Raw genomic sequence first — 25,967 nt, 5'->3', positions numbered from 1 at the left:
TTTGACAAACAGGAGCTGAGGTTGATCCCCACCCTTCACACCACCAACCGCCCCACTCAGCACTTCAATGCCCAGGCAAAAATAGACCTGACTTTTTAAAGACAAGCTACCTTTTCACTGCAAGACTGCAGTCCCCACTTTTCTCTCTTCCTCTTTGCTGTATTGATTTTCTGCTTCTGTCAGTTTTCTACCAAAGCTATAGCAGCAATCCCAGGGTTGGGGTATCTATCTATTGCATTTATATACAGTGCTGGAAGAGCAATTCAGCTCGCCCTTCACGTTGATACATTTGCCTGACACTCAGTCTGAAGTAACAGGAAGCATTGCTTACAGTATGTCTTCACATCAAAGTTTGGAAAAATGCTCTATCTGAGAACACTCGTCAGACAGAACAGCGGCGAGTGTTTTAGTCTGTTGGGCTGTCAGAGGCAGCCATGTGAGCAGCCGGCTGGAGGCTTGAAGACAGACAGCTTAGCAGCCCAAGATTTCACCATGCCTGGTTTCCTGAACTTCTCTCACCCCCTTGTGATTTCCTCCTTTTAGAATTCCAATTTACCCTCAGCCTTGAAGAAAAAAGAGGCGAGGATGGAGGAGTTTTATAAGAAATAGATGATTTCTGTGAGGTGGAAGGCTGAACTTTTTCCACTAAGGCGCAAAATACTTTATTTTAATCCAGCTGAAAATACTATTCCAAGTTTTATGTATAAATCCAAATACTGGAAAGTATGATGGTAAATGGCATTTTATTCATGGTATAAAAATGACATTTAATCTGTTCAACGTATACTTTAACATTTAGAGGATTATATTTAGTGGCTCTCTTGAAAGACAAGATGAAAAATGGACGCTATCCCAGTGTCCCTCTGGAAGACATGAAGCTAGGAGATAGTTAGCTTACATATAGCTTAGCATAAAGACTTGAAATGGGGGAACAGCTTTCTCTGAGTAGAAATAAAACTGAATTTCAAGTGTATGTAGTTCCCTTAATTTCTGTCTGATTAATACAACCAGATTAGGCCAGTAGAATGTAGCACTGGGCTTGAATTTAATGTAAAAGGTTCATGTAGAAACTAAGGATTATGCACCTTTGGCTGCAGTCACAGCATCTGTGTGGATACACTCTTAGAAATTCCCCCTGTTAATAAACAGTAAACAACTGGCAGTAGGGTTGCCAGGAAACTACTGTAAAATTAACGGTATATTGCTGTTGCTGAAATTTACAGTTTGCTACTGTTTTAATAGATGCAGCAAAAAGCTGTTATTTTAAACCTTAACAGGAAAATACTGTTAAAAACATTAGCCGTTTATTTACACTTTTTCTTAAGAGGTACAGCGCTTAACAAATTTATTAGACAACCTGTCATATTTGTCTCAGAGACCATCCAGCATCATGAAGTGCTTTAATGTGGACTCTTTCATTTTCCGTGAGCTCTCCATGATTTACCATTTTGAACAGGAATGAGGAATTTCAAACTGAAATCACAGAAATTTGTGCCGACTCACTGGGCTTCTCTGAGAAGTCAGAAATGAATCAAGCATAACATTCAACCACTAAAACTCATTTTTCTGTTCAGGAGTACAAGTAAATAACTATAATTTGACATATTAATCAAGAAATAATAATGTGCTTTACTATTTTTTCAGTTTTTTTGTAAATAATAATTCTATTTTAACATTAAAAATATCATTTGGGTTAAAGAACTTCTACATATTGGTGTATTAACCATTGCAGAAACATAAAAAAATGATTTTGGTAATTACCAATGCTGTTAATTTAGGGCAGCTGTGGCATAAACCTTACTTTGGTTAGGGTTAGGGTGGTCTAATAAATTTGTTAAGCACTGTGTATTTGCATATTTTTACTGCAAATTTTAGAAAAATATTACGCCTTGCTGTGAATTCATTTCTTTCTAGCAAAATTGACAATATATTTTTCTATACCTAGTGATTTGATAAATTACTCCTCGCATGTGATGTTATAAACACCATGTTTTAATGTGACAAACAAACATAGCCTTTGAAACTGCAACTTATAATGTCAAGACAAATAATAAAACTTCACAGTGTCTTCTCAAACCATGTCTCTTTATTGAAATTGAACATACATACAGGAATGTATTAAGTATCGCTGCTGTCTGTCAAAACCTTCTGCAAAAGGGTCAACTTTTCAAGGTTCCCCCTCTGAATTTCCTTGCCGTAAAGGAACTGCAAGGATTCTGTAAAGATTAAAAAAACAACATTAGCACAAAAAGCAACAATACATTAAATAAATTATCTGAACTCAGTTTTCACATTCTAGAAAGATTAAAGCAGCTGTTATTAACACTCTATATCACAAGGTGTTTATTCTATCTCATTAATTGATTAATCAAAGAAACAGTGAAGTTTACAGCTTCACTCTGTTCAGCTGGAACGACCCTGACTGTCTTATGTTTATGTCTGTTAATAATCAATATTAATCTATAATATTTCCTGCAAAGTGCGGGCTTCTTCTCAAATCAGGTCAAACTTTTTAATAAAGTTCATATGCTGAGCTTTTATCATTCAAGTGTCCCCCTGTAACCAAATAATATCAATTAACACTGGATATTAATTAGATATGTTAATGTGCTGCACTCCCCCAGCCTGCAAGGGAGAGAGAGAGACACACAGCTAGAGGACACACACACATTCACAGACAGTATATGATATGGTCAGCCATGGGCAGAGAGGTGGAGAGTTGAGGAGGGAGCCAGTGCAGGGGGTTCTGTGTTTCTCCTCCTGTATGTCGAACCTTTTTCTCCTCTGCTGGTGGGCATCTCACTTCTTCACAGCTGACGTTTGCTTGTATGTGTGGCTGTCCATTTTAGTGTCTGTGCGCTGCATGCTATGCGGCACATGGAACGGCTTGTGTATGTGTTTGTGAGTCTGATCGGCATCAAATCGGCATTAGCCCGGCCGGTCACAGGTCAGGGCCGAGCACGCTAAAAACCAGCCGGTTGTGGTCAAATGCTGATCTATGGTGTTTGTGTGTTATGTAAGCCTTTAGCTAATGCTAATCTTACAAATGACTTCAAACTTAGTAGGTGATAGTTTTTGCCTAATCTAACTAGCAAAGCAATGAGGCACTCACCTATTTATTGTTAGGATGGAGTTGGATAACAATGCCACTTCTAACTCCACTCTCCTTCCAAGCATGTGCTCTCACCTTCTTGTTTCCAAAATGCAATGCAAAAAATACAAGAAATTACTGTTTTCTTTTCCTGAAGCGATAATACAGCAAAATAACGTTATAAACCGTTATTATACAGGGTTGTCCTGTATTTAAACATAACAGGATCTTACCGTTGAAATTTCCTCGTAAATTTAAAGCGATTTGTTAGAGTGTAGGCCTAAATCAGGATTGGTGTGGAAACTGCAATTTTACTCCATTCCTCTTCATAAAACTGCTCAAGCTCTGTAAAGTTTCAAAGGGATCTGATGTGAACAGCCTTTCCAAGTCCAGCCTGATCCCTATTGGATTGAGATCTGGGCTTTGACTCGACCACTCCAGAACATTCGCCTTGTTGTCTTTAACCCAGTTCTGTGTAGCTTTGGCTGTATTCTTCGGGTCATTGTCTTGCTGGAAAATAAATCTTCTCTCAAGCAAGGTTCTCTTGCAAACTGGATAAGATTGTTCTCTAGGATTTTCCTATATTTTGTCACATTCATTTTACCCTCTACCTTTACCAGCCTTACAGGGCTGGCTGCCGAGAAGCATTCCCAGGGCATGATGCTGCCACCACTGTGCTTCAGTGGGCATAGTGTGTTTGTGGTGATGTGCAGTGTTTGGTGCACAAAGAAGGCAGAAAAGGAGCGCACAACAACAAGGAACTTCTTAAGATGCATGACAAAAAAGACAAAACTGAGGAGTCAGCAATCAAAAAAGGCCTCTTTGTTCTTATTTCTAGGCAAGACAGTGGCCACAACATTGTGGTGTTTTGACAACACTGAAGAAGACTGAAGTTGAAACCTCTCACACTTAACTTTGTGTCACTGCAGAAAGTAACTTATACCCAACTAACACAATGGTCCTACATATAAAGTTACCTTCAAAGTACTGTACTGCCTTTCACTTTGGTTATAATTTAGGAGGTATCCCCGTGTCTATTTACCTATTCGGCTGAATGCCAACTTAAACTACATATAAACAACTAGTCTAAAGAGGAGAAAATGCTAAGAGAACTGTCAACTGACTGTGCACATCCTTCGTTTTAACACAGATTAAAAAAGTAACAGCAACAGACCAGCATGCTAGCTGTTTCAGTCTTTGCCATTCTTCATAAGCTAATTTTAAGCTAAGCTAAATGCCTCCTAGCTTTTTTTTTTTTTTTTAATACTCAAACAAGTTGTAAAAAGTATGTCTGTGAAACTTCTTCTGAGCCAGGTTGGCTATTTTTCCGTGTTTCAGACCTGACACAAAGCTAGCATTTTGTTAACAGTTACTGCTAATACCACCCATATGTTTACGGTTATGACTAGCATGGTAGCTATCAATCTTTTCATTCGTTGTTGCTGCTGTTCCTCTGTATGTTTTGATGGTGGGCAACTGGTGGGCAACATGTGACCCTCGTCCTTTCCCAGTGAGGCCTTCAACTTGATTTCAAATAAAAAATAGTAAAAACAAGGGAAATATTATCAAATCTGCCTTGAAAATGTGAAAATAGGATAATTTACATAAAAATACTCAATCACTGGTACATGCTAGTTAGAAAAAAGATAACTGGCTTTCTGTCACTGTAAAAATCCTGTATATGCATCATTAAATATGTTGGTATGAAATAGAACTAGACATGCAAGCACAACATACTGAAATAACCATTAACTACTATTTTCACTGCGTTATAAAAATGGCTTAAATTGGTGAAAGATGATTGAATTAATGAAACCCATGTGTGAGTGCGTGTCCTCTGCGTTGTGTTCTGCACTTGTTTAGTAACCACACAGCTCTGTGTTCATGAGAGAAAAAATACAGAAATCCTCAGTGTGATTCTGGCTGCAGCGCACATCTCTCTCTCTGACCATGCTGGTAAAAGCTTTTTATCAGAGCATTCCTTATTCGGCAAACATTGAAATAACATTTGAATAACACATGCATTTATATGCATTTAAACCTACTTTAAGCAGCTCTGAATACAACATAAAAGTGCAGCTGCCTCACACAAAATTGATCATTTTAACATCTTAACTTCATATTAAATGTTCATAGGAGAAAAAATACAGAAATCCTCAGTGTGATTCTGGCTACAGCGCACATCTCTTTCTTACAAAAAAACACACACATGCGTCAAAATGGGGGTTTCCCACCTAGCACGAATGCTGCATCCCACCAGCTTCAGCTCCCACCCTCAGAACAAAACTCAATTTAACTTCAGTTAACAACCTCACAAAAACAACAAAACAGGCACAGAACAAACCGGATTTCATAAAAAACTCAAAGCAGCAGTTTTAAGATATGTAAATGACAAATAACAACTTTAAGAACAGTTTATCGGTGGAGCGTTGCTGAGTGTCGACCTACCTCTGACCATGCTGGTCAAAGCTTTGATCAGAGCGGGTGCTGCGCACGCAAGTACCGATGTCACTACACATTCACACGCACACTGAAGCTCCAAAAACACAGACAGGAGAGAAGAAAATAACTCTGAACATAAAATAGGACCAGAAATGAGTGTTTTGGTGAAATTCATAGGTTGCAACTTTATCATCAACCACATTAAGCATTACTTTGCATTTGCATGATGAAAGCTAGATATTTGTTTACTTTGCTAAAGTTAATTCTAATTGATAAATTAAGAGTATCCCACAATTTCTAACAATTCTCCATCACCGAGAATAAAAATAATGGCGCCCTCGCAGTCATCAAAGTTGCCCATCCCTGGTCTGTATCAACTACTTCATCTCCCTCTATCCAGCTTTTCATGCCCAAATCAGTCACCACATATGGCTGCATGAGTCTGGTCTTATTCAAGGTTTCTGTCTATTAGAGCAAGCATCAGTGGCAAAAACAGCTTGATGATATAGATTCCTATTGTAGTATCCTGACTGCCGGCAAAAATGATGCAGGGCAATGCAACATGATACAGCACACTCTTTTGCCCTACTGCCCTGTTTCTATTTTCTTCTCCTTTACTCACGTTATCATGGACTACTAGGGAGATGACAAGGCACCAGGAGTGTCAAACAGGAAGATTTTCTTGAAGCTAGTCTGACAAAGCTGAGATAGTTGTGCATTGTTAACATCCATATTCGTATCTGAAATGATATTCTTGGACACGTGTAAATATGGAGATTACACAGAACTGTGCGGCTCACAGCTGTCAAAGGCTTGTCAGTACAAATCACCCCATTTCGTTTGCTCCTCAATCAAATAAAAAAGTGTTATGTCATTATTTTTATGAGGGAAAAACTTGAAGGATGCAGTGTAGAGAGTGAGGATGCAATGAAGTGATGTGAACTCTGAGGCCGACATGTTGTTAGGACACGGTGCTAGAGCAAAGATACTGATTAAATTTGCCACTGCAGCTTTACCAAAGTGTTGGTGGAGTGAAGTTTGGTCTCCTTAAATAGGCTTGAATAACAAGGATTAGGGTTCTAGACATAAAGAACCATAACAAAGATTGACTGAATAGTACACTGCACTGGAGCGCAATATCAACAGTAGAGTGCTGAGCTTTTCAATTTACTCTTTCTAAAAAGACTTTATATTTCCTCAAATGTCAAAATAATTCTATGAAGTGTACAAGAAACACTATTTCACTCATAAACTGTTTGGTTTGGTTCATGTTGAGATCCTGTGTGCTCTCTTCTGTTTCCTCCAACAGTCTAAAGACTTGGAGGTTGGCCTGATTGAAGGCTCTAAATTGCCCATGGGTATGACTGTACAGTAAGTGTTAGGGATTGTCTGTCTCTGTTAACTCTGTGAGAGACTGGAAAACCTGTCTGGGGTGTTTTCCTGCTCTCCATCCAGTGCTTGGAAAGGCTCCAGACTGCTGTAGCTGCTCCCTGAAAAGGGAGAAGCCAGTGTAAAGTAGAAAAAAAGTAAAATGAAAATATCCATCCCACTGACATGAACTCTATGCATCAGAATAGACTTGTGTTAATATTTATTTTGATAGGTAGCAGTTTAAAAAGAGTTTATGGAGCCCCTGCACGGAAAAGGGGAATAGAGAGAATCGGAACATTATATAACGACGGCTTGAAACATCATGACTGATCTAGCTTTAAAAAAATCTTTAGAAAACAGAATTTGTTATATCTAGTTCCTAAGAAAAGGGCAAAGTACTTAACCTCAACTGCTCCTGTATAAATGATCGAGGCTTCTGGGTGAGACTTTAAAAGGAGTGAACAGGGCTGAAAAAGAGCATGTAGGTGCTCAGACCAAATGCTCACATCAGAAGTGTTTCATTCTGTTGGATTTATTTTATTCATGGGTGATATTTTCCCTCTGCATTTCCAGGTAGAGCCTTTCTGTATGAGAAGGCTTCCCTTAAAATTGACCCAGTTCGCTCCGAGGACCAGGGCTGGTACGAGTGCAGGGTCCTGATGCTGGAGCAACAGTACGACACCTTCCACAACGGCAGCTGGGTGCACCTCACGGTCAACGGTGAGTCACCTGCACATGCTGCACAGGAACAGGAACACAAAGGAACACAAAGCACAGGAACATATGTGTTTGTGGAAGTGGATGGGGAAAAAATAGAAAACCTGGATCATTCACTGACACGCCATATGTAAAAACAAAGTATTAGACAATATTTTTTGGAGTTTATCCACATTGGCCCAAGGGGCGCTTATATGCATATAGCAGGAGCTAACAGTAAAACAGCAGTTTCTTCTGGTGGCTAACCATTGTGGCCAACCAACAGTGGTTGTGTTGACATGAATTCACCCTAAAGTTAAAAAAAATAAAATAAGATAAAATTTATAGTAGATAAAGTTTTTCTTCATTTATTGTAGACAATTCCTTTGTTGATGTTTTTTTTTTAAATATAACTAATATATTTTCAAAAATTAAAGTCCCTGTAAAGTTAGGAAAAAAACACTATTTAAGACTGTTGTATGACAGGCAACTGTGTTAATGACCACCAGGCCTGTTTTCAGTCATGAAGAACATCTGTAAGTCATAAAATTAAGCTTATAACTCATGAAAAATTTACCCACAGTTTTAAAAGGGTGCCAATAATTTTGTCCAGCCTATTTTTGAGTTTTTTGTAAGATTATGTGGATTTTGTCTTTAGCTTCTGTTTTTTTTTTTTTTGTTTGTTTGTTTGTTTTTTGTTTTGTTCCAATGCACATATAGAAAATAAACATGTGTATATGAAAAAAAAAACATTTGAAATTGAAACAAATTCTGGGATGAATTGTGTTTTTTTCTGAAAAAATTCCAGGGGTGCCAATACTTTGTCCATGACTGTATGTTTTTATTTAAAATGAGAATGGCATAAAAAATGAACATGCCCCGCCCAAATTAAACCCAACCAAGAAAGAGATGAAAAACTTCTTAACAGTCTGAATCCAAATTAAGTCACACATAGATTTCAGTGTTTGCACATGTTTACAGTAACCTTATTCCAACACGCTTTGACACAAATTTAAGATTTTACCTTACAGGGACTTTGAACTCCCCTGTGCTGATCACAGAAACTGAAGTGTAAGATTCTCCATGATTTTAGCTAAAATAATGTTTACGATTCTTTGATCAATATTGAGATCACAGCTGTTATTCAAGGTTATAATTTTTTAAGATCGTAAAGTAGGGTCATCATCACTATTTATTATAGTCCAAAATAACTGCATTGATTTTTTTCAATAGCATTAATCATGGCATACTTTATTTTCCCTTTCAGCATCTACCTGCAGCCACAGTTATGTAAAATAAGTCCACAACTGCTCCTCAATGTCTCATATCACTAAAAACACACAGACAGCTCAGTGGACAAGGCAAAAGTCATCTGTACATTATTTATTATCTTCTAAACAGATTTATCAACATTACTATAAGATAATCTTTTAACAGCACTATATTAGAGTGTTTCTGTGAATCTGTGTGTGAATAAGAGAACTGAAGGGAATCAATTTGAGCAGATTTAACTCACCTGAGAGAAAACTTGTGCCAATAGAGAACAGAGAACATAGTATACAATTTAACATAATAAAAACAGGCCGATATATTTCTTTAAATATTATCAATAGAGGACAACATGTTTGAGTTTTCTGTGGGTGGATCACACATTACAAATAATGACTGTTAATCATGTTCCTTTGATTGTAGGCCAACATTGTGATTGTGATTAAAAGTTCATGTATTATGCACCTCTAGTGCGCAGGCGTTCTGTGTAATTGCTAGAATTTGAATTAAGAAAACATTTTTATCTTTATCTTGACCAACAAAAAACAGAATACTTATCTGTGCCCTGATCCATTGTTCATGGCACATGTGAATGAGCAAGCGTTATCCGCTGTTTCAGATCACTCCTGCAGCTTCTTTTCAAAAGGCCTGGGGTAAAAAAGGGCTGAGAGGCTGGTTAGGGGAGAATTGATTGTGGTCTGTTTAAGGCGGTTCCGGCAGGGATCGTCTGTGATAGTCTGAGAGCGATCAAAGTGATGACCAGGCGGAAAAAAAATCTGCACCTTTGCATTTCCCAGGAATGCCCCAGTGGCTTAAAGAACCCTATGTGAAGTGTGTCTTCACATTGTTGCAGAGACAATGATGCCTCTGTGTTTAATTTATTTTTAAACCCTGCCTCTGCTTCAAATACTCTTAAAGTTTATCATTACAAGTACAGTAGCTGAGTAAATGCCTTCATTTTGCAGATGCAGTCATTTTAGTGTTTGGTTCATATCAGGAGGTAAACATTCTTTAACAGGCTCATGAAAGAATAGTTGAAGCCTAATGTGATGATTCTCTTGTGTTAAGGTTTCACAGTCAGAGCTGTGATCATCCGTGTTGTTACAGACTTTGCTCACAGAATCCTGTCAAGCTCATTCGCATGTATATTTTTGTTGATGCTCTATGACTGCTGTGTGAGACTCATGCATATGTAATCTAGTCATACATATGTTTTACATTGGAGCTAATTCTTTTGTTTGAATAATGATTATAATGTGAAATACTGTGTAAAGAACCGCCTTAACAGTCTTCTAAACAGCATGATCACTTGGGAATGAAAAATGCTGATGTGTGTAAATGGTTATTAAAACGCACAACATAATGTTTCCTATGTGTAATGTGTCACGGTGTGTTAGTAAACCGCACACTGCAAATGACTGTCTGCACGGTGTTTCTGCGTTTTACATCACTGCTGACATGAGAGCGTCTCATTGTGTGTTTGTAGGCGGCTTAATGAGAGCTCTGTCTGCTGGGTGAAGTTGCGGCTGAAGAGTGAATACTCTGCCGTCACCTGCACACTCCAGTGATGTTTGGAGTTTGTGAGCGTCTGTGTGGATGTGAGTGCATGTCTGTGTATCAATGTGTTATTGTGTATCTGTGTACCTCTCTAGCTTGGCTCATCAGTATTCACTCTTAACTTCAACTGCTCCCTCCCTCTCTCCCTCTTCTGCTCCTCTTCACTTCTTTCAACAGAGGCTGAGCTTTTTGGGCTGCAGCAGAACTAATAAAATCCCTCAATTTTATTTATTTGGCTTATTGCATGGTCGTGAGACCTCGTCTACGTATTTTGTCTAGCTCACATAGTGGATAAATATTGGATGTAGCTACTGTTATGTCACCTATTGTTTCAGTGCATTTTAGAGGCCTTGGGTCATTTAATTTGGCCGTCACTATTAGACATAAGGGAGTTGTTTCATATGATTGCTGTCCCTTCCTTCCCTGGCTGGCCTGCTTTTACATTAGAAACATCGCACTGTACCTGAGCAGGCAACTTTGGATGTTCTTATTATTTTTGAAACACCAGCATTGACCCTCTTCCCACTTCCACATCCACCTACCGCTCAGATGATGAAATAGGTCCATGCTGCAAGTATGCAATGGCTTTTGAAGAGACAGGAGACATTTACAATTGCCTTTACAACTTTTCTTATGGACAAGCCTGAATTCAACAAAACAGTCTGGCCGTAGAACGATCATTTCTGACAGCCACGCTAACAGACCGTTCATTTGAGACACCATATATATCTCAAAACAGAAATACACACAAAAACTTTTGAAATAAAACTGATTTTACCAAGATTTAAGGTAAGAGTAAAAGTTAAAAGCCTGACCTGATTACAAAACCTTTATTTAATTTATAAATAAAGGTTTATGAATAAAGGCTTTAATAAAGGCAAGTGAACAGTGTATCACAGAAAGCAAAGTTTATGTAGCTCTGTTAGCTGCGTAGTCTTGTAGATAACAGAGCTATGTAGATAAGGTAGCTATGTAGCTAATGTAGCTAAAACTAAGCTCAAAAGAGCAGATACATAAGTTACATCCCGGTGTTGCGCCATAATCACAAACCATACTGGTCCAGCTTATAATGGCCACAAACGGGGCACCAATCAGAGGAGATGCCATGGAGAAATGGAGCAATGAAAAGTTGAAAACTGGGACAGCTGCCCAAATTTTAACATGTTTTCTGTTCTGAAAGAGACTAACTTTGCAAAACAGATGAATTCGCCCATTTCCATGTTTCTTACTGACAAATCTATCTTGCAAAGCTCTCATCTGAACCGTTTGGGCCCGGTTAGAAAGGACAAGACCAATCAGCATCGAGGGGCAGTACTTCAGGTGTTGTGAGTCGTGATGTATGCAAGCAGCAAGAGGCTGGTTTGAATTATGGCGGAAGGCATTAGCGTGGATGCTGCTAAAGCTCCAGTTCTAACAGAACTTGACCACATTTCTTCATTAAAAGATGAACATAGAACAGCAATGAGTTGTTTTCTTTTCAAAAATGACAAAAGTCGTGTACTGACATGTCTACAGTCGCCATGATTCGCTTTATGCAGCTCTCTATGGAGTTTTGCGTAGTGGTGAGCCTAGGTAACAGCTACGTCACATGTTCTGTTGTTGTTGGCCTGCAAATATGTAACAGACAGAACATTCATCCAATCACCCTACAAGTTTTTTTTTCAAAGTCACTGCCGTCTATTGAAGGTTTTCCACATGGATGTGTGAAGCAAATCCATCTGATGTGCCAGGTTAGAAAGAGACGGCATCTCAAATGAATGGTCTGTGAGAGTGTCTGTCAGAGATGTACAGTCTGCAGCCAGACCCCTCTACTTCCACCTGAAGGTAACCAGCTGTAAACTGATAGTAGTGGTAGCATTTTGTAGGAATGTCACGGTGTATGCACAATGTTGATCTAGAAAATGGGGATACATTTCTTTGCAGGATATGTCAGGTTATTCTCACATCAGTAAAGCATTGAGTGTCATTATGAAGCACAGAAATGGCTACATGGCTACAAACCATATAGGGCTGAGTGGCTGGGTTGCAGTTTGAGCCCGACTGACATTGAGAGGAAACATTAAACAAAACATTAATATTTAGTTTAACTAACTCTTAATTCTGGTGCCAAGTAGTGAATGTGAACATGTTCCATTGTTTAGTCTATTATTCAGACACATTCCTAATAACCATCTTGGTTTTCTAGTTGAAGTCTGCTATATTTTGTCCGTGCCTGTGGCTAATTCAGTTGCAAGATAATGAGCTAATTAACCATCATATTTCCAAATATTGAGTTTCTATCTGCTGACAGGAGCGGTTTATTTATTATATAAAAAAAGCTATGAGAGCTTGCGTAACAAAGCAAACTGGCCCTCGCTTGCCAAAATTTTCCCAGAAAAAGCCAACAAAAGCAAGTGAATGGCTCTAACAGGGTAACTTAAAAGAAACCAGTATTCTTACTGTGTCTGCCATATTTTCTGCTGGAAAGAGATGGCAGACACAAGAAATAAATCTTTGTCCTAAGCATGAGCTGTGGAGATAATATACAGCAAAAAAGTGCAGATACCTGCTTAATATTACTAATAAATACAGTAGACAGTGTAAAATCTGCAGAAACACAACGTCTGTTAACACTGGCATTCCTCTCTGTGAAATGAATTATACTAATGAATTGGAAAGTCTGGAAATTGAATTGTTTTTGTCTACATAACTGGTTGAAGGACTTTGTAGAGCTTATAATGATGTAGCATGCAGCCTCAACCTTGCAGGGACTTTATAGAGATGGCTTAGATGTACCATGGACTTTAATAAGAGAATACATAAAGAAGATGCATTTAACCTAAGTTATGAATTTCCTTTTATTTATTTATTGAAGGCTAAATCAGGTACATTTATTTGAATTGTCTAATCAGAAGGCAGAAAACTCCTTTAAGAAATGAGGATCATGATTTCCTGAACAAGCTATTATATTGATGCAAGTTAAATTGTACTCTGGCAAAATGTCTTTATGTTGTATACATGTATTGTTTTGTACTGTGTAGTTATGTTTTGTGCTTGTGTTTTGTGCCTGCTTGTCTTTGAAATTAAAATAAACTGTTTAAACACAAACTAATAAATACATTAAACAATAAAGACTCCAAAAGGAGCACCATTAATGATTTATCAAGATAACTTGCAGCACCATTCTGTCTTCTCCTACGGTGTCTGTGAGACCTCACTTCCTGCTGGGGCCTGAACTCCTATACAAACATGGTCAAAAAGTATTGATTAGTAACTGTGAATCATCTTTGTTCATTTTGGTATAGAAGCATCCACTTGTCAAACAAAGACGTCTTAATGAGCTATGTAAAAATCAAATCTGTGTACAATTGTCATGAATAGAGAAATACTAGCCCTAGTAGTTGGTGATTATTAGTTTTATATGAAATTTACAAGAGGTATCAAACTTGTACACAGATTTTGTTTTGCAGAGGTTTAAATTAAACTAAAAGAAACTCAAAAGCAGCCTTTGTTTCTGAGTCTAGACACCCAAAAGAGGGATTCATATGTAGACTTTATGCTACTGTTGTCCTTTAAATGGACGTCTGTGAGGGAAGCAGGTGCCATTTTTGTCTGGCCTCCACACAGACATTAAGGGCACCCATTTCCTTTGGCTGTTGGTTATTTGCATACACTCCTCCTTTGAGTTCCTGCTTGCTGGCCTTAACTTCCTGCCAAGCGGACAGGGGATTCGTGCCCACTCAGTGGCAGGTGTCAGATGGCAAGGCCTTGTGCCCGAAAAAAGACACTAAGGCCACTCTCTCTTTCTGTCCTCCCCCCTCCTCCTTTGCCTTCTCCTCCTCTCCTGTCTCGTCTCCGCCTGTCCTTCCCTTCTCTTCATGTTTCAAGCGTCAGCAGCCTTTTCAGAGATCAAAAGTATGAGAGAACAACCCACATTTTTAATGATTTAAGTTAACCATCTACTCTGATACATAAAACAGACAAGGCCTGTTACTGTGTCACTGAGTTCCTTATTCACTGACATTAAGCGCCCATTGGTTTGACCCAGCTGGGGCTCAAACGCAGCTTCATTTGTCCACCACCTCCATATATTCCCGTAGTATGTCTGCATCTGTCAGTCACTAATGGACCCGGTGTTGCTACAACTAGTGTTGCCCAGTCATCCACGGACCCATGTGAGACCTCATTAAGCAGATTAAAATAAAGAGTAGATGATATTTTCTTTTACATTTGTCCCCAAATTTACTCACAAGAGTATACTTGGTGGGGAAGCATGTGTGGCCCACTTTGACAAATACTTATAACAAAATAATACAACTAAGGCCGGCCACACACTACAGGATTTTAAGCCATACTTGACTCCCCTAATGATTGTGGGGGTGTATCCCAACTTGAGCCTCATCACAAACAATTATTGGTCTGAATAGTCTGCATGATATGATATGATATGATATGATATGATATGATATGATATAATATGATATGATATGATATGATACCATACATACCATACCATGTGCTACAATATGATTGATATGATATAATATGATACCATAACATACCATACATTATGATAAGATATGACATAATATGATATGATATGATATGATATGATATGATAGCATACCATACCATACCATACCATACCATACCATACATTATAATATGATATGATATGATATGATACGACATGACATGATACGATACAATACCATATCATACCATACCATACCATACCATACCATACATTATAATATGATATGATATGATACGACATGATATGATACCATACAATACCATACCATACCATACTATACCATACAAAACTATACCATACCATACATTGTGATATGATTTGAAACCATACTGTACCATACCATACCTAACATTATATATGATATGGTACCATACCATACCATACCATACATTATAATATGATATGATATAATATGATACGATTCAATTAAATATGATACGATACGATATGGTACAATACGATATGGTACGATACGGTACGGTACGATACAATGCGATACGATACGGTACGATACAATGCAATACAATACGGTACGATACAATGTGATGCCATATGGTGCAATACTATGCAATGTGCAAAACTAACCCTGATATAGCATAATACAATGTGAGATATGATACAATTTGATATGATACAGTTCAATACCATACCCTACCATACATTACGGTTTGTTACGATACAATACAACATGATACAATGCAATATGATACGATATAGGATGCGATGTGATGGGACCCTAATGTGATGCAATGCAATACGTTATGATACAATACAGTACCATGTCATGCTATATAACTCCATGGGATACTTAAGATATGGTACTTTGTTATGCAATGAGATGCAATACAAAACCTTGTTAGTGCTCTGTCTCCTTAAAGGAGCAGCGCATGCTGAAATCTCTTGTGCTTACCAAGTTCCCTTATACAACCCAATTTTTGAAAATACCGAAATTTCCCTTTAATTTTTGCTTTTTGGTCACATGAAATATGTTTCCACATTTTCTTCTGTCTTTTCTTTCTTTCTTACTTTTTTTTTTACATCTTATAACCTTCTAAATAGGTTGATCACAGTATCATTTTCTTAATCGTGTTTTATTATTTATTATTTACTATTTGCAGGGAAAGATGTTAAGATATCAGTGTTGTGAGACTGAGATTTATCCATCTTTATAATGCACCACACTGGGTAGATAAGTTTATTTCTATGATAACTACTTTAATGTCAATATGTTATACAGTGGTGTGTAGAATTACTTGCCCCCTTTCTCATTCCTGAGTTTTTTGCATATTTATCACACTTAAATGTTTCGGTTCATCAAACCAATTTTTATATTTATATTTTTTAAATATTATTTATTTGTGTGAAAAAGTAATTGCCCCCTTGTTAAATCATGACTTAAATGTGATTAACCACAGTTTTTGGAAAGCTGAGTTCAGTTTCACTGGCCACACCCAGGCCTGATTACCACCAGATTTGTTGAATCAAACAATCACTTAAATAGAAACTGTCAGACAAAATGAAGTAGACTACAAGATCTAAAAAAGAAACGCATCATGCCATGAGCCAAAGAATGTATCAGTTTGGAAAAGGTTACAAAGCCATTTCCAAGGCTTTGGGACTCCAGCAAACCACAGTCAGAGCCATTACCCACAAATGCAGAAAACAAGGAACAGTGGTGAACCTTCCCAGTAGTGGTCGGCCAACCAAAATCACTCTGAGAGTGCAACCATGACTCATCCAGTAGGTCACAAAAGAACCCAGAATGACATCCGAAGACCTGTAGGCCTCAGTGGCCACAGTTAAGGTCAGTGTTCATGACTCAACCATAAGAAAGACACTGGGCAAAAATGGCACCTATGGGAGAGTTCCAAGGCCAAAACCACTGCTGACCAAAAAGAGCACAAAGGCTCGTCTCACATTTGTCAAGAAACGTCTTGATGGTCCCCAAGATTTTTGGAGAAATATTCTGTGGACTGACGAGACAAAAGTTGAACCTTTTGGAAGGTTTGAGTCCCGTTACATCTGGTGTAAAAATAACAGAATTTGATAAAAAGAACATCATGCCAACAGTCAAACATGGTGGTGGCAGTGTGATGTCTGGGGCTGCTTTGCTGTTTCAGGTCCTGGACCACTTGCTGTGATTGATGGAACAATGAAGTCTGCTGTCTACCAGAAAATCCTGAAGGCGAACATCCAGCCATCAGTATGTGCCCTCAAGCTTATGCACTCTTGGGTTATGCAGCAGGACAACTACCTGAAATACACCTGCAAGTCCACCTCTCAATGGCTCAAGAAAAACTAAATTAAGGTTTTGGAGTGGCCTAGTCAGGGTTCGGACTTAAATCCAACTGAGATGCTGTGGTGTGACCTTAAACGGCAGTTCATGCTGGAAAACCCTCCAATATGGCTGAGTTAAAGCAATTCTGTGAAAACGAGTGGGTCAAAATTCCTCCACAGTGATGAGAAACACTCATCACCTGTTATAGCAAATGCTTGATTTCAGTTATTGCTGCCAAGGGTGGCACAACATGTTACTAGGTTCAGGGGGCAATTACTTTTTCACACAGGGCCAGATAGGTTTGGATTTTTTCCCCCTTAAAAAAATAGATAATCATTTAAACACTGCATTTTCTATTTACTTGGGTTGTCTTTGTAAAATATTAAAATTGGTTTGATGATCCAAAACATTTAAGTGTGATAAATATGCAACAAACTCAGGAATGAGAAAGGGGACAAATACTTTTTCACACCACTGTAATTAGGTAAAAATGGCTGAGAGAAATCTGTTTTTTTCCATGTTTTGAGGGATAGTCATAGATCAGTCTCTTTAAACTTCCTAATTAATGTGATCCTGTTGTAAGTGTAGACATGAGCTCTCCTTTTTCTTCTCTTTGTTGAAAGTATAATAACCCAGATTGTTGAAGCAGTTTGACCCTGCTGGTATTGAAAGAGGCAAAGAGATCTCTTTGAGTTCCTCCTCCTCTTCTCTACTCTGTAACAGTGAAACACGCGTTACGTGTTTGAGGCTCATGATGTGAAATCAATGAAAAATGTGTACTCTATGTAGCCGTATTCTCTGAGGAGCAGAGACAAGAAAAGAGAGACCAGGCAAGGGAATTAAACCATACAGACACACTCCTGAGTTAGTGAGCAAGTAACAGCCACTGGAAGCCTTCAAAGCATGGGGCTGAATCCTGCTTCTGAGCATCCAGGCCATCTGCCGATGAGCTGTGTGGTCTACCAGGAAGAAATGTGTACGTGCAGCTTCTTCAAGCGTCTTTTAATGTATATAATTGATGAAGAGCTGCAGAAAGTAGGGCAAAGCTGGGATGTACAGCTCACTTTTTTTTGTAGAGCAACTCCCAGGTTTCCCCGACATGCTGACACTTTGTGTGTGACGAGCCGTACCTGATGGCATGAAACAACTCCCAGGTTGACCAATGTACCTGCTGCTGTCTCCACAATGTGTGCCGCCTATTTCCTGTCAGCTGATGCTTTTTTCCTCGAGGGAAATCTTAATTAGGATTAGAAAGTATGGAAGGAAGAAGCACCCCAAGTTGTCTTGGTTGAGTAAAATTACCAATACCACAAAATAAAAGCATGCAAATAAATTTAACAGTCCAGCTTCTGTCTGATTACTTTGATTACAGTTATAAAAGTTATCCTTACAAGAAAGCTCATGCTGTCGATGAAAAGAAATAGGTTAATAATGCTAATTTATCAGATTAATTTTCTATCCTTTCCTCAAAAAAGATGTTTACAGATTTCTTTTTAAAGGATGCATTTAATTTAGTAAAACTGTGTTGTTTTTAATGCAGAACTGATTAGAAACTTGTAACTTGGAGATATATGTACAGTATATAAAGTGAAAAAGGTCAGCTTGGACTTACTTGTAGCAAGAGTTCAAGAAAGTGTAAATTGTGCTATTATGTACATTTCTTGAGTAAACATTCACATGTGATAACTGAGTACTTAGTGAGTAATGTAGACTTAGATGTTAGATAATTGGAATTCATGAAACCTACCAGTGAGAGTCACTGCAGTGTCTCTTCACATGAAAGCACACTCTCATAGTGACGCCTATGCACACTGTTCCCTCTTTGATGACTAAAATGATGCATCATGATGTGTTAAACGTAGCTGTTGACCCGTCAGCCACATCAGGAGGGAAACATAAACCAGTGATGCATTTTATTAGGATCTCCATTAATCTACTCCATCATGTAATGTGATGAGTGTTTGAGAGCGAGAGGGCAGCACGGACAGGCAGATGTCTAAACGTGCTAATTGGCCAATTTGTTTACTCCGTGTCAGGTGTGTTTGTGTGTGCTGTCTGAAGCGTGCCGTTGCTCCCAGTGGCAAAGCACTGACCCACTTGTACAGCAGCACCTTTTTTTCTCTTTTACCAAACAGGGTGCCACTATTTATTAAGAAAATATTGCATTGGAACACAGAAAGCAGCTGGCTGAAGAAGTTACAGTTTTTTAGCCTACAGAAGGAGGTGAAGATCTCCTGTGTGGCTGTTAGTGAAGCTCAGAAACAACAGGTGGAAACTCAGCCATGTCACTAAGGGGTGGCAAGAGAGAGTATATAAGCAGTTTTCAATTAAATGCATGGCCAAAATAAGTGGAAGATTTCCATCATGTCATTCATTAGCAGTCATTCATTTATTGAAGAACTGGATACAGAGATGAATGACTGTTTAGGATGCCTTGAGATCAAATGCTATCTTGAAAAAAATAACAATTGATGGGGTTGTTAATATCTTGCATTAAACATCTGCTTCATGCATTTTAGTACCAAGTTGGCTGAAAGGGGTCTGGGTGCAGACTTCACTTCTCAGATGCCCCCTCTTGCAGACCACTACTGTGAGACACCACATCTGTCTGAACAGAAGGGAATTCACTTGCCTATACACTTGAAAAGTTTTTTTTTTTTTTTTTTTTCAATTTAACTTTATTCATAAATGTCTGGCAGTTAAGTGTTACAATATCATAAGGGTTAGTGTTGGAGGGTTAGGGTTAAATACCACCTTAAAAGTAGAGAATCGTTACAATATTACGAGGGTAAAATACCTCCTTAAACCTAGAGAATTGTTACAATATTACCAGGATTAGGGTTGGAGGGTTAGGGTAAAATACCACCTTAAAACTATGAATTGTGACAATATTATAAGTGTTAGGGTCAGGGTTCGAGGATTAGGGTTTGAGGGTTAGAATTAGAGTAAAACACCACCTAATAACCAGAGAAATGGCACAAGGAATTACTTGATGGCTAATACATTATTACTAGGTAAATTTCCCCTTAATATTACTGAGTTATTACTTGGTAAGATACCAGCTTATTACTAGGTTATTACCACCTTATTCTTGAGAAATTACTAAATAAATCTTACGTATTACTATGAAATTACTGGGTAATTTGGCCCCCTAAAATAAAGTATTACCACATAAATATGATTTTGTTTATTTGCAGACTACCACTGATGATGTCAATATAGAGGGTGGTCTTAAATAGATAGCAGAATGTGTAGTATCTACACTACCAAAACAGTCTGGATCAAGACACCCCAGGCCACCTCCATATGTATGCTCAACTATCAGATATCAAATTGTTTTCAGTTAGCATTGAGGTGCATTCACACAAAGCTCTAAGGATTACCACTTGGTATCCAAATATCCAGAGTGAAGTAATTTAAGGTTTAAACAGGGTCAGTGTTTAGCATGGATTAGCACTGTTTATGCATGAGCTTCTACCACCAGTGTGTGAATGTAGTGTACTTGATATGTGATGTCTTGAGTCAGCGACAGACCAGGAACGTGCTTTACAACTTCAAGTCTGTGTACCATGCTTAGCAGACTTGGTGGTTCACTCAACAATGCTGATCTCCTGACTTACTTGACTGTCTGTAAGTTATGAATGTAGCACATGCACAAACTTGCAAACTTTTTAGCTTCCACAAACTTTTCTTTGGGTTGTCAGTGCTTCAGCCCATTTGGAAGCCCTATATTTATTTTCAGCCTTAGCATAGCCAGAGAGGATAGTTGAATGTACTTTAATGATTTCAGCTTGATTTGTGAATGTTATGGCAGTACAATGTAATGTCTTCTGTTTTCCCTTCCTCCACAGCCCCGCCTTCTTTCACAGCAACGCCACCTCAGTATGTGGAGGCGAAGGAAGGGGGAAGCACCCTGCTCAGCTGTTCTGCCCAGGGAAATCCAAAACCAATGATCAGCTGGGTGAGGGAGGGGGAGGAGCTCGCCACCAACGCCAAATATTCGGTGAGAATGATCATGAGCAATGGGCATAATTTGGATTTATGATTGTGTGCAAATATAGAAGCAGGGCTTGTGCGCAGATGGTGTCATCCTCTGAGTCCATCTGTACTGGAAGTGTGTTATGAACTGTGTCTCACACAAGCTGAAATCAGTTTGTTCCATTGTTTTCTGCTAAAAAAAAAAAAAAAAGTAGTTTGGTGATAGAAAAGAGATAGAAGAGATCACTGCATGGTGCTGGATCTTTGGTAAATACTGCACCATGCGTTCATGAGTTAACATGTGGGGAAACATTAAAAAAGAGCATTTTAACAGCAGAAACAAATTTAGTTAATCTTTGTAGTTTACAGCCATTTAAAAAATGTCCCTTCAATGATTGATATCTTTGAATGAAGACAGCAGCAACACTGCCTTCATCTCTCCCAGGTCTTCTTGTTTTCATAATACCTGGATTTTATTCCTGTGGATAAACTCCCAAAAGTAGACCGTGTGATGTCATCATAGGATATTTCTGGCACAGCATCGGTGCCGTTTGACAGCGGTGAAATGTCTCGGGTACATAAACCATCAACATAAACATCAGGTTTGTGCTGTCAGCTGCATAGAATCAAAGACATTTAACAGGCAGCTCTGTTTGAGATGACTCAGAAACACAGCAAAAAACTCCAACAGACAGATGATTCACTGCAGCCACAGGATGTTTCATCATTAGTAGAAGATGAAGATGTTTGCAATCAGAATTATGTCAACATAATCAAATAAAACACCTCAGTCACAGAGGGTGAAGTGAAGGGAGTAAACATGTCATCTGATAAGGAAAAGTTGAAACTTTGTAAAGTTTTTGCTAATTAAGTATTTTTTAGACTCTGCTTATTCTACAGGTATGCATTTACCCCATTTTTTTATTATTACCCATAGAATAATACCATCCATCCATCCTCTATACCACTTATCCCATTCGGGGTCGCGGGGGGGGCTGGAGCCTATCCAAGCTGTCATTGGGCGAGAGGCAGGGTACACCCTGGACTGGTCACCAGTCAAATATATAATGAATAAAAACAGTACAAGCAACAGGCATTAAAGCAAGAGCGTGTTACTTTTACATCTTAAAAACTGTAGTTTCAGCCCATGTAATAGTACAATAAATTCTGCCAGGCAGTCCACCTCATTTCCACAGAGCAGCCCATACTGCTGCTTCCAGCATGGTGTATCTTTGGCTGCAGATCTCTCAGAAGAAGTCTGTATAGGTTAACAGCACCTGGTCAAACACCAGCCTTCAGCTATAAAGAATACTAGCAGTCTGTCTCTGCAAGATGGAAGAGGATAGTGACAAATATACAAAGAGAAAAAGAGTGAGTGACGACAAAAAACTGACAGCAGAGAGTACATGCCTGTCAAATAACATATTTTGCATCTTCAAGACTTGAATTAAAGGGGAGAGCTTTCTTGGGCACAGCCAAGCTGGGGGCCCATGGAAGTCAGCAAAATCCTGGTCCTTTGTTTGGTTTAGCTGTGATGTAACTGTGAAAAGAGACAAAAAAATTCTTGAAAAGTGGCAGAAATGGGTTGAAGTGGCAAATTGGGTGAAATGTGGCAAAGATTGGTTTGAAGTGGCACAAAGGGCAAAAGAAGTGGCAAAAACTGATTTAAAAAAGGGGGCAGATTTGGATTAAAAGTGGCACAAAGGAGTAGCAAAACACAGTTGCCACGGTTGGCAAAAAAGGGACAAAAGGGGACAGAAAGGTTCCAAAAAGTGCCAAAAGGTTTTAGTGGGTTAAAAGTGGCGAAAAAATGTCAAAAGGCAGCAAAAAATGGGTTTAAAGGAGCAAAGGAAGTTGCAAAAATGGGAAAAAAGCAGCAAAGAAGTGGAGCAAATGGAGTAAAATTGCAAAAATGGAAAGGAGGCAGCAAATATTGGTTAAAAATGGCAAAATGGGGAAAAAACAGAAAATGGGTATGAAAATGGCAAAAAGAAGAACCAACAGTGATCCTTGAGTAAAAAAAAAAAACTGTTAAAAGTGGCGAGAAAGTTCCCAAAAGTTCCTAAAAAGGGGTAAAGAAGCAAAATGTGTTAAAAGTGGAAAAAGAAGTTGCTAGATGGGCAAAATGCAGCAAGAAAATAGTTCAAGAGTGGCAAAACAGAGACAGCATGGGTAGAAAAAGTGGTGAAATTTGTTAAAAAAGTAGCATGAATAGAAACTTTCAGCCTTAGAACACAAGAAAAAAAGCTTGACATAATTCTTAGCTCCAAAATGAAGTAACTCTCAGCCAGGGTGCTATCACCAATGCCACTGATCTTACTCACATGCATTGGCATCATCAAAAAATCAAAACTGGCAGGGCTCATTCTGAGGGCAGGACTGGTCCTATTGGCCATTGAGTTATAAAACAGCACCTTTATAACTTTAACATTTTGCAGTATGACAATGAATCCAATAGTTGGTTTGCAATGAGAATCAAGATTTGATTTTGACTGATTCTGTGAGTCTTATTTTTCTGTCATTTTCAAGGTTAGATTGATAGTCTGGTTTGAAAACTCTGGCATAAATCACATTCCATAGATGTTTTTAATAAGAGACATTTGAATTCTTTCTTTCATTTTTCTAACACAAGTGCTCTCCCCTTCCACATATCAAACTTGAGGGAGTACTTGCATGCATCATTACGGTACACTTGTAATTGTCAGATAAAAAGAGTGAATGAGAAGTAGAAAAGGGAGGTCAGTTTAAACAGAAAATCAAGTCGCAGGTGCTTACACAAAACAAACTGCTGGAATACTTCAAACTTAACAGGCTGTTGAATATTCAAAAGTACTGGAGCACTGAAGGGCATATTTTACACTGCTTATTTGATATGTCTGAAGGTGGACTCATCCTTGTTGCTGCATACTTTCATATTCTCATACGTCACTGACATTCGGTCTGCTGTAGGTGTTATCGACTCTTTACCGCCGTCTGTGTGATCCAGCCTGATGAGGGCAAACATTACTACGTCTGTGCAGGGCCTCTTTTATTTTTCCCTCTTCGCTGCACCATCTTTCCCTCCAGTTGCCTCTTTTTAATACGTTCCCTCTGTAAATGATTAGACAACATTCTGATGCATTATTAATCCCCCTCTTCTGCATCAATATTACATTAGTCCTAATATGAATGTTACACTAAAAATGAAGATCGCTAGTGAGAGCCAAATGCCTTACTTCACTGGCTTGGGTTTTATACACTGAAACATGCAGAGAAGCAGCGCATTTAGGAGCTTTCTTCATCCATTTGCCTGTTTGAAGAAAAAAGAAACTCAACTTGGGAAAGCTTGGGCCTTCCCAGAGTGTTTGAGAGCAAGCATGAGGGTATATTTGCTCAACTACACGCTCAGATCCATGGAGAAGTCATGGAGAAAGGCAGGAATGTGACATACAGGATGAAAGAGGAGAAAGCCTCATCCTCCTCCTCCTCTCTTTACTTCACTTTATTGCTTGATTTATTTGCACAGAACTGTTAAACAAAGATACAAAACAATACCGTTGTGCGGGAGAGGACAGAAACGTAGGCGGGGTTTTAAAGATTTCCCCCAAAAGTGCAGAAGCATAAAAACAAGCAGGAAAACAATGACAACCTCCTGCTGTTTCCGAGCCTGAATACAGCCTCTCTCTCTCTCTCTCTCTCTCTGGAAATGTCGGAGGCAGAAGTCACAGAAATTGAGATTCTGCCTTCATCTCCTGCCTCACCTTATCTGCAGCTCTTTTCCATCCTCTGTCCTCTTTTTCTCCTCATTTACTGCAGACTTCCTCCTCCTCCTTTTCTTTAATCTTCCCTCCCTCACCTCAGATTGAGTTCAGCTCTGGCACACAAAGTATGGGAACGGACTGATGACTGTGACATATCAACTGATCCTGTGGAGTTTATTGTTCTGAAATTAACTACCAGTAGAGCTACATGTAGAGAATTCACCCTAAGGTTTCATTAGTCAGCAAACAGTCCCAATAAAACAATGTGAAATGTACTTGATTTACTTTATAAGAGCTTAAATGGAACATATCTTTATAATAAGACAACCTTTAGTATTTTTCTACATATATTTGGGTGTCTGGAGTCTCTACCGACCCACAAAATGTGAAATAGGCCAACTCAATCCTTTGTTCGTGGTCCGCCTACGTCTGAAGCCGCAAAATCAGACAGTCTGTTCAGAATCTGTGCTCCTTGTGATGTCACAGTGACAGTTGTTATACCTGCCCCCTTGTTGTCTTCACCCATAGATCTCAAACCCACAGCAATGGAAGCTATACTCACGTCTGCACACCCCCGTAAGAAAAAGGCAGGGTGAGAAGGAAACGGACAAACAACACCAGGTGTTCTGAGAAAGGCTGTTTAGAGCTGCTTAAGAAAGGGTCATAATATTTCCTTATATCTCGCTTATGTTTTGTATGTTTTATATTTTATTTCTTTTCAGAAGTTTCATTTAGACCAGTGGTTCTTAACTCATAGGTCAGGACCCAGAAGTGGGTCACAGAGCTGTTTTCATTGGGTCACAATGGTGTGCCCAGAAATTTTTTTCTCAGAAAGTATGATGTACGGAGGCCCTAAATAGACATACGCTATATGGACAAAAGTATTTGGCCACTCCTGTTAGTCATTGAATTCGTGTTTCAATCTGAGACTCAGCCATACAGTCACCAATTGCAAACATTTGCGATACAGAATGGGTTGTTTTCAAGAGCTCAGTGACTTCAAGCGTGATATTGTGATTGATGCCATCC

At 38.7% G+C, this 25,967-nt stretch overlaps 1 protein-coding gene across 2 annotated transcripts in view; it reads left to right on the top strand.

The window, feature by feature from the left end:
* The window catches only part of igsf9ba (immunoglobulin superfamily, member 9Ba), a 126,627-nt gene that overhangs the window by 45,813 nt on the left and 54,847 nt on the right, over nt 1–25,967 (top strand). For both annotated transcript variants that reach the window (XM_041797552.1, XM_041797561.1), the window contains exons 3-4: nt 7,478–7,624; nt 21,072–21,223. In XM_041797552.1, the coding sequence (XP_041653486.1) occupies nt 7,478–7,624; nt 21,072–21,223 (299 nt within the window). The remainder of the gene's footprint in view (nt 1–7,477; nt 7,625–21,071; nt 21,224–25,967) is intronic.

Source organism: Cheilinus undulatus, linkage group 2 (genome assembly GCF_018320785.1).
Source record: "Cheilinus undulatus linkage group 2, ASM1832078v1, whole genome shotgun sequence".
Taxonomy (NCBI): Eukaryota; Metazoa; Chordata; class Actinopteri; order Labriformes; family Labridae; genus Cheilinus; species Cheilinus undulatus.
Note: the sequence above shows the minus strand (reverse complement) of the source record. Positions and strands in the feature narration are given on the sequence as shown.